Raw genomic sequence first — 14,887 nt, forward strand, 5'->3', positions numbered from 1 at the left:
ACCTATTCATTCACCTACCGAAGGACATCTTGGTTGCTTCCGATTTTGACAATTATAACTGCTATAAACACCCATTTGGTGGGTTGTTGTGTGGAAGGATAAAAGAAGCGATTCATAAATTAGAAAATAGAAATGGGAATACTAATAAATATAGGATATGAAAAAATAACAATAGAAAAGACAATTGCCTAGACAGAGGAAGTAAAATCAAAATTAAAATAAGGGGAAATAATTACAGAAGCAAAAAATTAATAGAATTGTATGGAATCACATTACTCACCTCTGTGTAATACATTTGAAAACCTAGATAANCAAGAATGTGAAAAACATATATTAAGAAAGCCCTCCTAATCATCTCAAACCGAAATTACACAATTTTTAAATACACTTGATTTTTTTCTATAATGGTATTTTTAAAAAATTGAAATATAAATGACCTGTCACATTGTTTAAGGTGTACAATGTGATTAGATACATTTATATATATTGCAGTATGATTACCACCATAGTGTTAGCTAACACCTCTGTCAAGTCACAAAATTCTTTTTTGTGCATAGTGAGAACATTTAAAATCTAGTCTCTCAACAACTTCGAAATATGTAATAGAGTGTTGTTGACTATAGTCACTATGCTGGCCATTAGACCTCCAGAACGTACTCATTTTCTAGTTGCAAGTCTGTAGACTTTTTTCCAGCGGTTTTAGGTTCATAGCAAAATTGAGCAGAGGACACCGAGGTTTCCCATGTACCCCCGTCCCCACCCATGCACAGCCTTCCCCATTATCAACATCCCCCACCAGAGTGATACATTTGTTACAATAGATGAACCTACACTGACACATCGTTGTCACTTAAAGTCTATAGCTTGTGTCTGAGTTCATTCCTGGTGTTGTACTTTTATGAGTTCAGACGAATTTTTAGCGATATATGTCCACCATTGTAATATCATAAAGAGTAGTTTTACTGCCCTAAAAATCCTCTGTGTTCTGCCTACTAATTCCTCTCTCCAATATAGCCCCTGGCAACCACTGATCTTTTTAAATGTGTCTATAGTTTTGCCTTTTCCAGAATGTCATATAGTTGGAATCGTACAGTAGCAGTTTACTGCTTTAACTAAGTAATCACTTCTTTCAGATTACTACGTTCACATAGCAATATGCATTTAAGTTTCCCCCATGTCTTTTTGTGGCTTGGTAGTTCATTTCTTTCTAGTGCTGAATAATATTCCATTGTTAATGGAATATTAACAATGTAAACTGGATGCACCGCAGTTTACCTATTCATTCACCTACCGAAGGACATCTTGGTTGCTTCCGATTTTGACAATTATAACTGCTATAAACACCCATTTGGTGGGTTGTTGTGTGGAAGGATAAAAGAAGCGATTCATAAATTAGAAAATAGAAATGGGAATACTAATAAATATAGGATATGAAAAAATAACAATAGAAAAGACAATTGCCTAGACAGAGGAAGTAAAATCAAAATTAAAATAAGGGGAAATAATTACAGAAGCAAAAAATTAATAGAATTGTATGGAATCACATTACTCACCTCTGTGTAATACATTTGAAAACCTAGATAAACAGATGAAATTTCAAGAAAATATAATTTACCAAAACANTTTTTTTTTAATTTATTTACTCGACAGAGATAGAGACAGCCAGCGAGAGAGGGAACACAAGCAGGGGGAGTGGGAGAGGAAGAAGCAGGCTCATAGCAGAGGAGCCTGATGTGGGGCTCGATCCCGCAACGCCGGGACCACGCCCTGAGCCGAAGGCAGACACTTAACCGCTGTGCCACCCAGGCGCCCCTACAGATGAAATTTCAAGAAAATATAATTTACCAAAACATCCCGGAAAAGATAGAAATTCTAAATAGACTGGTTACCATAGAAGAAATAGATGTTGCCAGAGAATTGTATTTTCCCACACCTCCAACCACAAAAGCACCAGGACTATATTATTTCATAGGAAAATTCTACTGAGAAACTTTAAGGAACAGATGAGTTGGTTGCTATTGATTCTATCCTGAACACAGAAATAAGGAAACCTTCCAAATTCTATTTATGAAGTGAGGATAACAGTGATAAAATCTAATAAAACACACATATGTCTGATACATACACATACACAGTGACCATAGACAGTCTTTTTTTAAAAAATTATTTATTTATTTATTTATTTATTTGAGAGAGAGAGCAAGAAAGCATGACCAGTGGGGAAGGGCAGAGAGAGAAGGAGAAGCAGACTCCCTGCAAGCAGGGAGCCCAACGCAGGGCATGATCCCAGGACTCCAAGATCATGACCGAAGCTAAGGCAGATGCTTAACCAACTGAACCACCCAGCCATCCCAACCATAGACATTCTTACCCAGTAATCAACACAGCATGATGTTGGTGAAAGAATAGACAAATAGATCAGTTGAACAGAATAAAATGCCCTGATATAGTCCCACACAAGTATAGTCAACTGATCTTTGACAAAGAGTAATGGAAATTCAATGGAAAAAAGATAGTCTTTTCAACAAGTGGTGCTGGAAAAACTAGACATCTATATGCGATATAATGAATCTAGGCACTAACCTTACATTTTTCACAGAAATTGTCCAAAAATGGATATAGACCTAAATGTAAAACACAAAACTATAGAGCTTCTAGAAGAAAACATAGGAGAAAATCCAGGTAAACTTGGGTTTGGTAATGACTTTTAGATATAACATCAAATGCATGATCCATGAAAGAAAAAATCGATAAATTGTTCTTTATTAAAATTAAAAAGTTTTGCTCTGCAAAGACATTGTTTCTGTTTTTTAAGATTTTATCTATTTATTTGACAGAGAGAGAGACAGCCAGCGAGAGAGGGAACACAAGCAGGGGGAGTGGGAGTGGAATAAGCAGGCTCCCAGCAGAGGAGCCTGATGTGGGGCTCGATCCCAGAATCCCAGGATCACCCCCTGAGCCAAAGGCAGACACTTAATGACTGAGCCACCCAGGCACCCCTGCAAAAGACATTGTTAAGAGAATGAAAGGGCAAGCCACATACTGGGAGAAAATATCTGTAAAATATATATTTGATAAAGGACTTCTGTCCAAAATATACAAAGAACTCTTAAAACTCAACAATAAGAAAACAACTTAATTAAGAAGTGGGCAGATACCTCACCAAAGAAGATATACAGATAAGCATACAAAAAGTTGCTTACCATCATATATCATTAGGTAGTTGCAAATTTAAACTGCTATGAGATAACACTAATACCTATTAGAATGGCCAAAGTCCAAAATGCTGACAACACCAATTCTGGTTAGGATGTGGACCAACAAGGACTCTCATTCACTGTTGGTGGGTATGTAAATGGTTTTACATGACAGTTTGTAGTTTCTTACAAAGGTAAACATAGTCTTACCACACAACCAATCAATTGCATTCACAGGTATTTACCCAAATGACTTAAAAATTTAAGACCACATAAAAACCTGTGCACAATGTTTATAGCAGTTTTATTCATTAATGCCCCCAACTGAAAATAACCTAGATGTCCTTCCTTAGGTAAATGGATAAACAGATAACTCTATACAACAGAATATAAAGAATATTATTCAGTGATAAAAAGAAATAAGTTAACAAGCCATAAAAAAGACATAGAAGAAACTTAAATACATATTGTTAAGTGAGGGCAGCCAGTCTGAGAAGGCTACATACTGTATGATTCCAACTATATGACATTCTGGAAGAGGTGAAACTATGAAGACAGTAAAAAGATTAGCGTTTGCTCCAAATTCAAGGGGAAGGGAGGATGAATCGGTGGCCCATAGAAGATTTTTAAGGCAGTGAAACTATTCTGTATGATAATTGTAATGGTGGATACACACGTGACGTTATGCATTAGTCAAAACCCATAGAACAGTACAACACAAAGAGCGAACCTTAATATATAAACTTTAGTCAGTAACGTTATCCATGTTGGTTCATCAGTTGTAACACACGTGCCACACTAATAAAAGATGTTAATAATATGAGGAACTGTTTTGAGAGAGTGGGTTTGTGGGAATTTTTAGTACTTTCTGCTCAATTCTTTTGCAAGCCTAAAACTGCCCTAATAAATAGTCTATTAATGAAAATAATACATCAGGTACTCTTTAAAATTCCAAGTGTTTTTGCCTATCAGTGATGGAATTATGATCAATTCTCCTTTCACCTACCACTTCTTTTCAGTTTTCTGTTCTTTGTTAGTATGTTCTGCAAAAAAACAAAACAAAACAACAACATTATTTTCACAACAGATTAAATTTGAGAAAGGACATATATGGGGTAGGAGAGTGAAAGTCCAGAGGTAGAGGCAGGTGTGCCATCCCCTCCAAGCATACACACTTGTGTACTCACAAGTACACGAGTACTCCCTTGTGTCCGGGCGGCTGGTTTCGGGAAACACAAGGTGACAGTGGAATGACTGTCAGGATGGTGTGAGCCCAGGTGACTTTTTCACTTTCTTGGGCTCACCTATCCAGTCAGCTGTGCACTAGATGGCACATGGTGACTCCTTAGACAAGAATGTGGTCTTATGTATGAGAACAGCTGGGCTCCCTGCGCAGAGAGGGTTATCCTACCAGGCAGCACTGGGGGAAAGAGGCAACATCGCAATTTTGAGGTAGGTCCAAGACCTCTGTGAAATGAGAAGCTTTGCTGATGGATGGTCTCTAATTCTGGGCTTGGTTCAGGAACTATGGGGCTTACAGAGGTGAATAAGATATTTTCCTTGCCAAGTAGCCCAGGGTGCAATGTGGAAAGGACAGTGCAGATAGAGTGGGAAGTGGAGGAAGAGGCCCTTTAGAGGGGCATAATCTTGAGGCATTTGTGGAGACCCCTGCTCCCTCCCACAGTGCACTTCCACCTCCCTGTCCTCCATCTCCTGTCACCTTCTCCCCAACCACCTTCCCGTATCTCCACCATCTCTCTTCCTCTTCTGTTTTCCTCTGCTCTGCCTTAGAACAGAGCTTTTCAAACTGCTGGCAGCAACTCCTTATGGGTCATTAAAGCAATTGAGTAGGTCCAAACAATCATTCTAAAAAACCTTTTATTATGAAAAATATTTAAAGTTGCATAAAAGTAGATAGAATAAATAGTAAAACAACCCTTATACTACCTTGACTTAACAATTATGAATATTTCCCTGTATTTATCTTATTCTCCTTGGTAAAGTAGTTTAAATTACAGACAGTGATGTTTCATCCCTAAAAACTTCAGCATGCATCTCTAAAAGAATAAGGATGTTTTCTTACATAACTAAATACCCTACTTTCCAAATGCAAATTTTCCCAATTTGGGCTGTTGTTTTTTAAAAATGAAATTGAATAGAAAATGTTTCAGGAATTTATATGTAGTAAGGGAAAAGAAATTGTTCATATAACTTTTGTTTTAATTATGTATATGTATGTATACCGTGTCATGATGTAAAATTTATATCATACTGTGGTTTGCAGTCTAAGAAGTTTGAAGAACCCTGCTCTAGGCCAGTGGTGCTCAAAGTGTAGTCCCAGGACCAGCAGCATCAGTTTTCCTGGGGACTTGTTAGAAATGCAAATTCTCGGGTTCCATTCCATACTACTGAGTCAGATCTCTGGAGGTGGGGACCAGGAATCCATATTAAAAACAAACCAACCAACAAACCTGTATTTTAGGTGATTTTGCTAGTTCGAAAACCATGGATCTAGAGTCAACTGGGTGACCCTGTGATGATGCCCAGGCTTCCCTCACCCTCACCTGTTTCACGCAAAGTAGATCCATTCTTTCTCTTCGTTGTGCTGAGAGTTCACCAACAGAGGTGGAATCTACCTTGGCCGTGCTTCGAGGAGGTTCCTCTTTCCAAGCTTAGGCAAATCTTTACTCGGAGGCAGAGAAAGGTCTAGATCCATAAGATTAGTAATACACAGTTTCGTCTTTGTATTAGCAACATCGTAAAATGAGACTAAAGCCCTTAAAGGATTGTTGTGAGGCTTAAACGGTGTCCGTGAAATGCCTACCATTGCACCAAACAGAGTAGTCGCTTATTATATGGTCGTGACAGTTGCTGTACCTGACACTACCTATCACAACCCTGGGCATATGGCAGATGTTCAACGGATGTGACTGATTGCTAACTGATTCACTGGAGAAGGAGGCAGGCTATTCTGGCTTGTTCCTTGATTTTGCCAGATATTGGAGCAATGTGATTTGTCAGACACAGGAAATAGATCATAATTAGGAAGGAGAAAAGGAGGCACAGAAAGGAGGAGGATAAAGAGGAAGAAGAGAAGACAGAATGTCCATATTCATAAGAGCAATGGAGACCATGACCTTTTGCTTTCTTGGGGGAGAGGGGAGGTTTGGGCTATTGCACACTAAGCGATCATATCTTCTTAGTTACAATGACAGGATTTCAGAACTGGAAAAGGGAACTTGGAGACCACAGACCCACCCCCTCATAGCCCAGATAAAGCAGTTGGGGCCCTGGAAGAGCATGTGTTAGAGATGGCAGACAGAATTGGTTTCTGAGGACAGGCACTGCCTGCTACATCTTGTCATAATTCAGCCAATTCATCTCCATGGAAACCTTTGAAGGTTGTGAAGGTACAGATGTGGGAAAGGAGAGCAGGACTCTGAGAGTGATTTCTTTTCTATGCCTTTCCTTTTCTCCCTCATTCCTATTTATCAGTTTCTTCTGCCCCCTCTCCCCCTTCCCTCTCTCCCTCCTTTTCATGATTTGCACACAATAAGGACATGTCCAGGATGCTTGAGGTCACCAGGTCTGCAAAGACTAGAATGCCGCACATTATCTGCTTCCTTAGCAATGTGCTTGTTTCTAGTGATTGAAACTCGCAGTTGGCTCTGACTGGGCACCAGGGTTCTGACTACTATTAAGAAACACTTTGGGGCGCCTGGGTGACTCGCTGGTTAGGTGTCTGCCCTCGGCTCAGGATCCTGGGATCCAGCCCCACGTCGGGTTCCCTGCTCCCCGGAGAGCCTGCTTCTCTCCCCCCCTCTGCTGCTCCCCCTGGTTGTGCTCTCTCTCTGTGAAATAAATAAATAAGATCTTAAAAAAAACCCAAACACACACACACACACACACACACACACACACACACACACACACACAAACAACCCTACTTCATCTGGTTCCTCAAAAATACTTGTGACTCTTGAATAGGCAGAGAAACCACCATGGAAACACAATCCAAAGCTGTTTTACTTCTTTGTGTCTTTAACCCTTTCCTTAACCTTCTTCAAGTGGTTGCTATGAAAATGGTTGCTCTGTGCAGGCAGAGTGCCGAGACCGCACCTCACAAGAAAGACTAACCTTCCACGCGAATCTCAGGTTGCACGTGGAGTAACGAATCTTAATCACAGCCCACAATAGTTACAGAAAGCATTTAAAAATGTCCTCATACCCCTAGGTTGGCTGGCTACTATTAGAAATTAGATCCGGAGTGTTTGGAGTCTGGCTTTTTACATGTCGAAGACGAAAGCTGAGCTTCCTGGCACTGGCTTAGAGGCTGTGATAGTCCTGGCATTCTTGCAGCCAGATACTCAGGGTCCCCCGTTGTAGAATGGATTGAGGAACAACCCGACCAGCTTCGCGCCTGCTTAGGCTTTGGCTGTGGAGTTCTACGGCACGGGGTTAGCCTTTCGCTGCCTGTCAGGCAGTGTCTGGGGCCCTGCAAAGAAGCTGCAGGACGTCGATAGCCGCGGGATAGCGGCCTAGCGAAGACGCTCCTGGAGCTGACAGGGAGGAGGGCCCCGCGCGGGGCTTGCGCCAGAGCCTCGTTAGGATGGAGCCTTGGCGCGCCTGACGGCGGCAGACGGAGCGGTGGAGCCCCGGGGTAGTTGCACAAAGGAAAAGGCCCACACGGTGGAGATGTGTGTGCGCACATGCGTGCCCAGCCCTCTCCGCGCACAGCCCGCGCTCGCGCCTCGGAGCGCGGGTGCGTCCAGTGCACGCTGATTACCGCGTGAGACAACCCCTGCGGCGGGGGCGGCGGTGCGTGCAGCAGCCCCCGCGGGATGGCTGCACCTCTGCCAGTCAGCCCCCTTCTCGCCTGGGCCGCTCTGCAGGCACCTGGCGGGCAAGGAGGGGGGCCGAGGCAGGCGTTCAGAACCCCGGTACTAGCAGGAGCGCCTACATCGCTGTCTCCTCTCCCGCAACGCTGCGAGGACACACCGTGAGTCGACCCAGCAGCACTGCGTCCCCGCAAGGCAAGGGGCGCAGCTTCTCCCCCTGGCAACAGACGGCGCTCGGGCGCGTGCGCGCTGCCGGGGGCGGGGAGAGGTGGGCGCGGAGGCGGGCGCCTCGGGCGTGTGGCTGGGGGTGAGGGNCTCTCCCCAGGGAGTCTTTGCAGCATGGGGCTGCCGCCCCTCCGCCCCTCCGCCCCTCCGCCCCTCCGCCCTCCGTGCGCGCAGGCTCTGCGGTTCCTCCGCGTGCTGGCAGAGCATCCTTCTTCCCGACCCTACCGGGAGGCAGCGCCGAAAACCCGACATACCGGCACCGCAAATCCAGAGACTCACGCGCTCCCTCGGCCTTGGAAGTCCGACGCGCGGTTACGGCGAGATTTGGGGCGACTTGCTTTTCTTACCTTCACAACTGCCATTTCCCTCGCTCTCGAAGCCAGACATTATGTTGGGAAAGCTGCTGGATTTTAATCTTTAAGACAATCCCCTGAAGGGCGTGGCTGGCCGAGCGGCCCAGGAAAGTTGGCCTGGGCTGGAAGGGACTCGTTTTGTGCCTGAAGAGAGCGAGGAAGAGTGTGAGGGCAGCGCATCCTCGGGAGAGGTCTTTGAAACACCATCCCTGACAGCAGCAGAAACACTTACGTGTTGCTTTGTTTTGTTTACATACTGAGTGGCTTTTCGGTGAAATGCTATTTCTTTAAAGGAAGAAATGGCCCCCCAGGAGCTCAGCCGGCGACTGGCCACAGTGATCACTCATGTCGGTAAATGGAGCTTCCCCCCCTTGCGTTTTATTAATGGAGGTGGGGGCGTAGTCTCTGGGGCCGGTCTCCTCACCGCGCTCGCCCGCAGCCCCGGGGCAGCGCCCTGCGTGGGAAACGGTGGGGTGCGGGCCGGGCGTCTCGGCCTCGCTGCTGCTGGGGGCGGCCAGTGCCGGGCATTCCCCGGGTCCTCCACGCCCGGCGGGGCCGGGGCAGGCGGGGGCAGGTGCCCTCGCCAGGCAGGTGCGTAGTCCCCTGAGGGCTGCTGGGCTCTTAGGATCCGTTACCCGCGCTGACCGGGCGGGGGTGGGGAGTTGTGTTGCAGTTGACGAGATAAAGAGAAAGGAGAGGGAACTGGAACGAGTGCCTGTGCTTTGCAGCAGAAACTACTGCCAGCCGCGGAGGCTTGTCCACAAGCTAGCGTAGTGAANCCAGCCGCGGAGGCTACGCAGGCTACGATAGAGGGTCCCCTCACTGCGTGGCGCCCCGGCGCGTTGGAGGTAGCGCCAGGAGGTGTCAGCACACTCGTGGTGAACCCCGATGACAAGCCTTTGTAGGCTGCAGGAGACTGAGCAATATTAATCCTCTTCTGTTGAGTTAAAAGAGGGGAGCAGAATGCATGCTTTGCTCCTGAAATAAGGATTGTGGTGAAAAGACAGGCCCTGTTTAATAAAGAGGACATTGAGACAGTGGTACGTTGATTCTTTCTTAGCATCTTCTTCCCCCACTCTTTCCCTGGACCTCCCCAAATAAAAACATATTCAGATAGAGATTCTTTGGATGCAGATGACTAGAATTATCGGGGTAATTTTCAGTGTTGGTCACTTAACGTTGAGACCTTTCCATAATGCAAATTAGTTTTAAAGTCAGGAAGTTTTTACCTCAGTGTTCTGCCCCTTTGCTAAAACTGCCTTCTTAGTATTTATATATTACATATTGCTTCAATTAATGGGTTTCGTTGCTCTTTGAGCACCCTAGTCCAATGTACTTAATGCAATAACGATATACATCTTGAATGATGCACAGGTGAGGATATACTTTGTGAAAATGATTTATCTGGAAAGACCCAGTTTTGATGATTCATTTTAAAAAATGTTTCTGGTTCCATCGTGGCTGCTGAACTGGTTTTTCTTTAAGACAAAGGTCAGTAGAATCCTACCAGGGAAGGGTGAGTGTGAATATTGCTGGAGGCAGTATGAAACAAACAGAATTTGGAGTTTGAAATACATTGAATGCTGAAATGGTTGTGCTTGAAATTGTGCGTATGCATGACTTTGCAGTGTAGGGAAAGAGTTGTGTTCTGGGGTAATGACCGTCTGGATTTGAATCCCTCCTGGACGAGTCATTCAACCTCAGGCTAAAAATGGGAATTTTAATAATCCTCTCCCACCTAGCTCGAAGCCTTTTTGCAAGCCGATGTGGGTAAAATCACCATCTAAACTGTAATGTGTTATTGGTCATATCCCCATATGCCACTAAAGATCACTGGGCCTCTCTCAGGGTGAAACTTCCCATCTGTTAAACAAGGAGGTAGACTGTGTGACTGTGTGGATGGCACCTTGGTGTTCCCTCATGTGGTCTCTCTTTCCATGGTGGCATCTCATCTTCCAGGTCCTCTCCATGTGGCCCTTCTCCAGCAGGGTGGTCTAGACTTCTTACCTCAAAGCTCAGGTCTCTGCTGGGATGAAGCAGAAGCTGCCAGGACTTCTTGATGACTGGGCTTGAAGTCCTGTGAAGTCACTTCCAAGTTCTTTTGGTGGAAGTGGTCCCAGGCCCAGCCCAGATTCAAGGGGAGGGGGCACAAGTTCCCACTCTTGAGGGGAGGATCAGCATGCCCAACCATGCAGGGTGGAAGTGTTGGTTGCTGTGTCCATGTTCTATGGCTGCTATGATACATCACCCCATACTTAGTGGCTTAAAACGGCACACATTCCTATAGCTCAAACATTGACGCAGGTTTCACCAGGCTGAAATCAAGGTGTCAGCAGGGCAGCATTCTTCTCTGAAGGTGCTGCGGGAGGATCCTTTTTCTTGCCTTTTCCAGTATGTATGTATGTATGTATGTATTTATTTAAAAAGATTTTATTATTTGACAGAGAGAGAGNTTCTTCTCTGAAGGTGCTGCGGGAGGATCCTTTTTCTTGCCTTTTCCAGTATGTATGTATGTATGTATGTATGTATTTATTTAAAAAGATTTTATTATTTGACAGAGAGAGAGAGACACAGCGAGAGAGGGAACACAAGCAGGGGGAGTGGGAGAGGGAGAAGCAGGCTTCCCGCCCAGCAGGGAGCTCAATGTGGGGCTTGATCCCAGGACCCCGGGATCACAACCGGAGCGGAAGGCAGACGCTTAATGACTGAACCATCCAGGCGCCCCATCCAGTTTTTAGAAGCTGCCTGCTTTCCTAGGCTTATGGCCCCTTTCCTCCATCTTGCTCCAAAGCCAGTAACATCTGGCTAGTCGTTCTTGTGTTGCTATCTCCATGGTTCTTCCCTCTTCTACTTGTAAGGACTCCTGTGATTACATTGGGCCTTTCTTATTTTAAGGTCAGCTGATTAGCAGCCTTCATTCCACCTGCAACTTTAATTCTTTTTGCCATGTAACCTGACCTACACAGTGTATGGGCATTAGGATGCAGAGATCTTGGAGTGGGGGCACAGTTTGAAGGAGTTTTTCTGTTACCATAGCTGCCGCCTTGGAGACTAGCTACCTCATTGCTTCAACGAGCATTGGTGATATTGTGACTTATGCCTTTGACTTATCCATATTGGGATGGTGAAGGAGGAGAAGTGGAATTTCAGTTTATTGGTAACCTGAGTCAGGCATAGGATTTACTCAGATACACAGTGGTGCTCGAAGACTGAATGGATGCCATTGTGTTTATGATGTGAAATGCCAGCTTTTGGTGAAGGGTACCAAGCACATATTAATCAAAATGTTGTCATGATGATAGCAACTATCCATGTTATAGAAAATGGTCATTTATTAAGTTAGGAGTTCTTAGAATCAGTGTCTAGATAATATTGATTCAGGAGGTGATCATCTTCTCTAATGTGGAGAATGTCAGTGACGATTCCTGCCTTTCCAGATGTAAACTAAGGCTGTGCACAGTCTTTGCCAGCAAACAGCTTCAGCACATCACTTTGCCTCCAAGTCTTGGTTCCCTCATATATAAAATGCAAATAATAATACCCACCTCACAGGATTGGTAGAAGATGAATGTGTAAATAGTGCCTTGTGAATGCCTAGTACCTGTTGGAGGGAGAAACTTGAGAAGCAGGGATAATGAGAATAGCTTTAGATACAAGGACAGCATCACCTACTTTGTCCTTTGCCCTCATATATCATAGGCACCATCAATGTTCTTCTCTTCCTCTTGTACCCACCTTCTTGTGGAATTCTGTTCTAGTAGGGTTGAAGGCTAATCCTGACATGTTGCTTTAGAGCAGAGTTTATGTTCTCACCACCTGGGGCCACCTTTCTGCTTTCTCCTTTGCAGTGCCAAAAGCAGAACTCAGGAGCAGAACCCAACTGCCTGCATGTTTCTGACTCTTGGCACTTGAGACACCCTCAAGGTCTTTCCACTGGTGGTAGCAGGTTATAAAAGCACAGGAGAGGGGAGTATTGCTGCCAGCAAGTGCTCCTCCTCCTAGTCTCGGAGAGGACCTCTCACTGATGGCTTCTGTTCTAGAGTGTCTGCAGGATGTGACTGAGCCTGTTAGCCAGGGGATCTGATCTGCTTTCAACAGTTGCATGACTAAAGCTTTAGTTCTCCAGTTCACTGCTGGCCTCCAGACCAGGATTCTATATTGTCTGACTTTGAAAAAACCCGTGGAGTTAATAACCTATCCAGAGGTACAGATTTCAAGCAAGAAACTAGAAAGTCCAAAAAGAAGCGTGTTTAAACTTTAACCATTTAGAAATATTGGTCAAATTTATTGAGTGCTAGGCCTTTCCACATATGCCTTTGTATCTTTACAGCTCTGGAAAATAGGGGTTATTACTCTCATTTTGAAAGATGTCAAAACTAAGAATTAAAAAAAACCCAAGTTCAGTAATTTGCTTAAAGCCATAGTGTTACTAAGAGGTAGAGTCAGGATCTGTCAGATCTGATTTCAAAGTCTATGTTCTATTATATCAAGGCAGAAATTCTTACTGCTGCTCGAGAATAATTTTTTAAAAAACTGGGCATTTATGTTAATTTGGCACTGGAGAAGGATTTCTGCCTTGCCACCCCATTGTCTGCTCCCTGAGGGCAGGGAGATGTCTGATTCATCTTTATATCCTCAGGTTTAGTTCAGTACCTGTCACTGTTTATGAAAAAGCTCTTTCTTTTTTGGCTCTATTTAAGTGATTGGAAAGCATCCTGATTTGATCCACCCACCTGCTAGCCTCCCTGGGTCTCACTTTCTTCTGTCTAGGTCCCATTTGTGGTTACTCTCACCAGCAATACTCTGCCTGCCTCTCTGACTCTCCAGGGCTTCCCTCAAGCCTGGCCTCCCCAGGAGCCCTTCGCAGGATGGGCCAGGCCAGGCCCAGCCTCCCTCCCTGTTCTGAACACCTGTAATAGTTGGTATCCGTCTCATAGGTGTGTTTGAGCATTTGATTGCAGTCTAGCTTGGATTTTTCTCTTTGTTCTAAATACTGGTATATATTTTAGCTGTTGGTTGGACATGTTCTAAAGTCTTTTCTAATAACATAGGCATGTCTTACTTAAGGGTAGAAATCCCAATTAAGATTGCTTTATGGCCTTGTAGGCTAAATTAAAACCATTATAGGAGATCAAGAATCACATGTTTAGTTGAATGGAAAGAATGTCTTTATTCCCTGAATTTCCTCATCTCCAACGTAGGGTGATAATTATACCAGCCCCTCTGTTTATTTTCAACTTGGAATGATTCCATATAGTGAAAGTGGTTAAGCAGAAATCCTTTGAGGACCATAGCAAAAGGGGCTCCATGAGTGTAGAATGACTTCAATTGTTTGCTTTATGGACTAGCAGGAAGAGCATGAAAAGGACTGTTTTATTGCCCCTCCAATCTAGTCAAGAGGAATACTCTCCCAGTATTCCCCTAGTACTTACTAAAAACTGCAGCATGAGTGGTGCAAGTTTGCTCTGCAGGGCACAGGTTGAAAAAAGGATGCGTGCAGGATGAAGCAGTGGGGCCAGCATGGCAGAGGAAGTGGGGCAGGGGTGACAGAGGATATGAGAAGGCCTCTGGACTCTGGGCCTTCACTCTGGCAGCGGCAGTAATTGTGAATGGCTGCCTTGAGTGAGTGTGGAATAATATGTCCTCCTGCTGAGAATCAGCCACTGTCCTTGCTTCTTTCTTTGGAAGGAGCCTGGGCTGTCCAGAGTTGCTGGAGAGAAATTCAAAACTCCTGAAGAGCATGCCTCTCACGCAGTGCACTTTGGAGATGGTGAAGCCATCCTGTAGTGAGGGGCTACTGTTCCACATTTTATCATTACTGTAGAGATGGAATAAATTCACATGATGCACTGGATCTGGGCTGTGTTTGCAAGTGCTTTAAAATAATTTGAACCAGACTTTTTGGCAAATATTCTTTGGGAGAGTTTCCTATGCCCTCCCCCAGAAGTAGGGGTTTTTGTTTGTTTTCTTTTAATCTTCTCCGAGCTGCAGTGGGTCCTCACCTGTGCCCTGGAGTCCAGTTAAAGTGCTGGCTGCTTCCCCCCAGCATTTGAAGGCCTTTTCCATAGGGAGAAATGTGTTTTTCCTGGGCATCTCCCCTCCTCCAGGTTTGCCCCCTTGGCAGAGGCTTTCTCCAGACTCTCGCCCTCTACCCAGTCTAGGGAGAAGAGTAGCTGCAAATAGCTGGGAGCTCCCCTTGCATCCTGGCTCATGTTTGCCCATACTTAAACCTTTCACAATTCATTTAAAACTTTTAGGTGATTTCTTTTTTTTT

At 44.6% G+C, this 14,887-nt stretch overlaps 1 protein-coding gene across 1 annotated transcript in view; it reads left to right on the plus strand.

The window, feature by feature from the left end:
• Positions 1–8,389: 8,389 nt before the first annotated feature.
• The window catches only part of MCF2L2 (MCF.2 cell line derived transforming sequence-like 2), a 260,280-nt gene continuing 253,782 nt past the window's right edge, over positions 8,390–14,887 (plus strand). Inside the window, exon 1 of the mRNA XM_034662062.1 lies at positions 8,390–8,964. Within this exon, the coding sequence (XP_034517953.1) occupies positions 8,913–8,964 (52 nt within the window). The 5' untranslated portion in view covers positions 8,390–8,912. The remainder of the gene's footprint in view (positions 8,965–14,887) is intronic.

Source organism: Ailuropoda melanoleuca, chromosome 1 (genome assembly GCF_002007445.2).
Source record: "Ailuropoda melanoleuca isolate Jingjing chromosome 1, ASM200744v2, whole genome shotgun sequence".
NCBI lineage: Eukaryota > Metazoa > Chordata > Mammalia > Carnivora > Ursidae > Ailuropoda > Ailuropoda melanoleuca.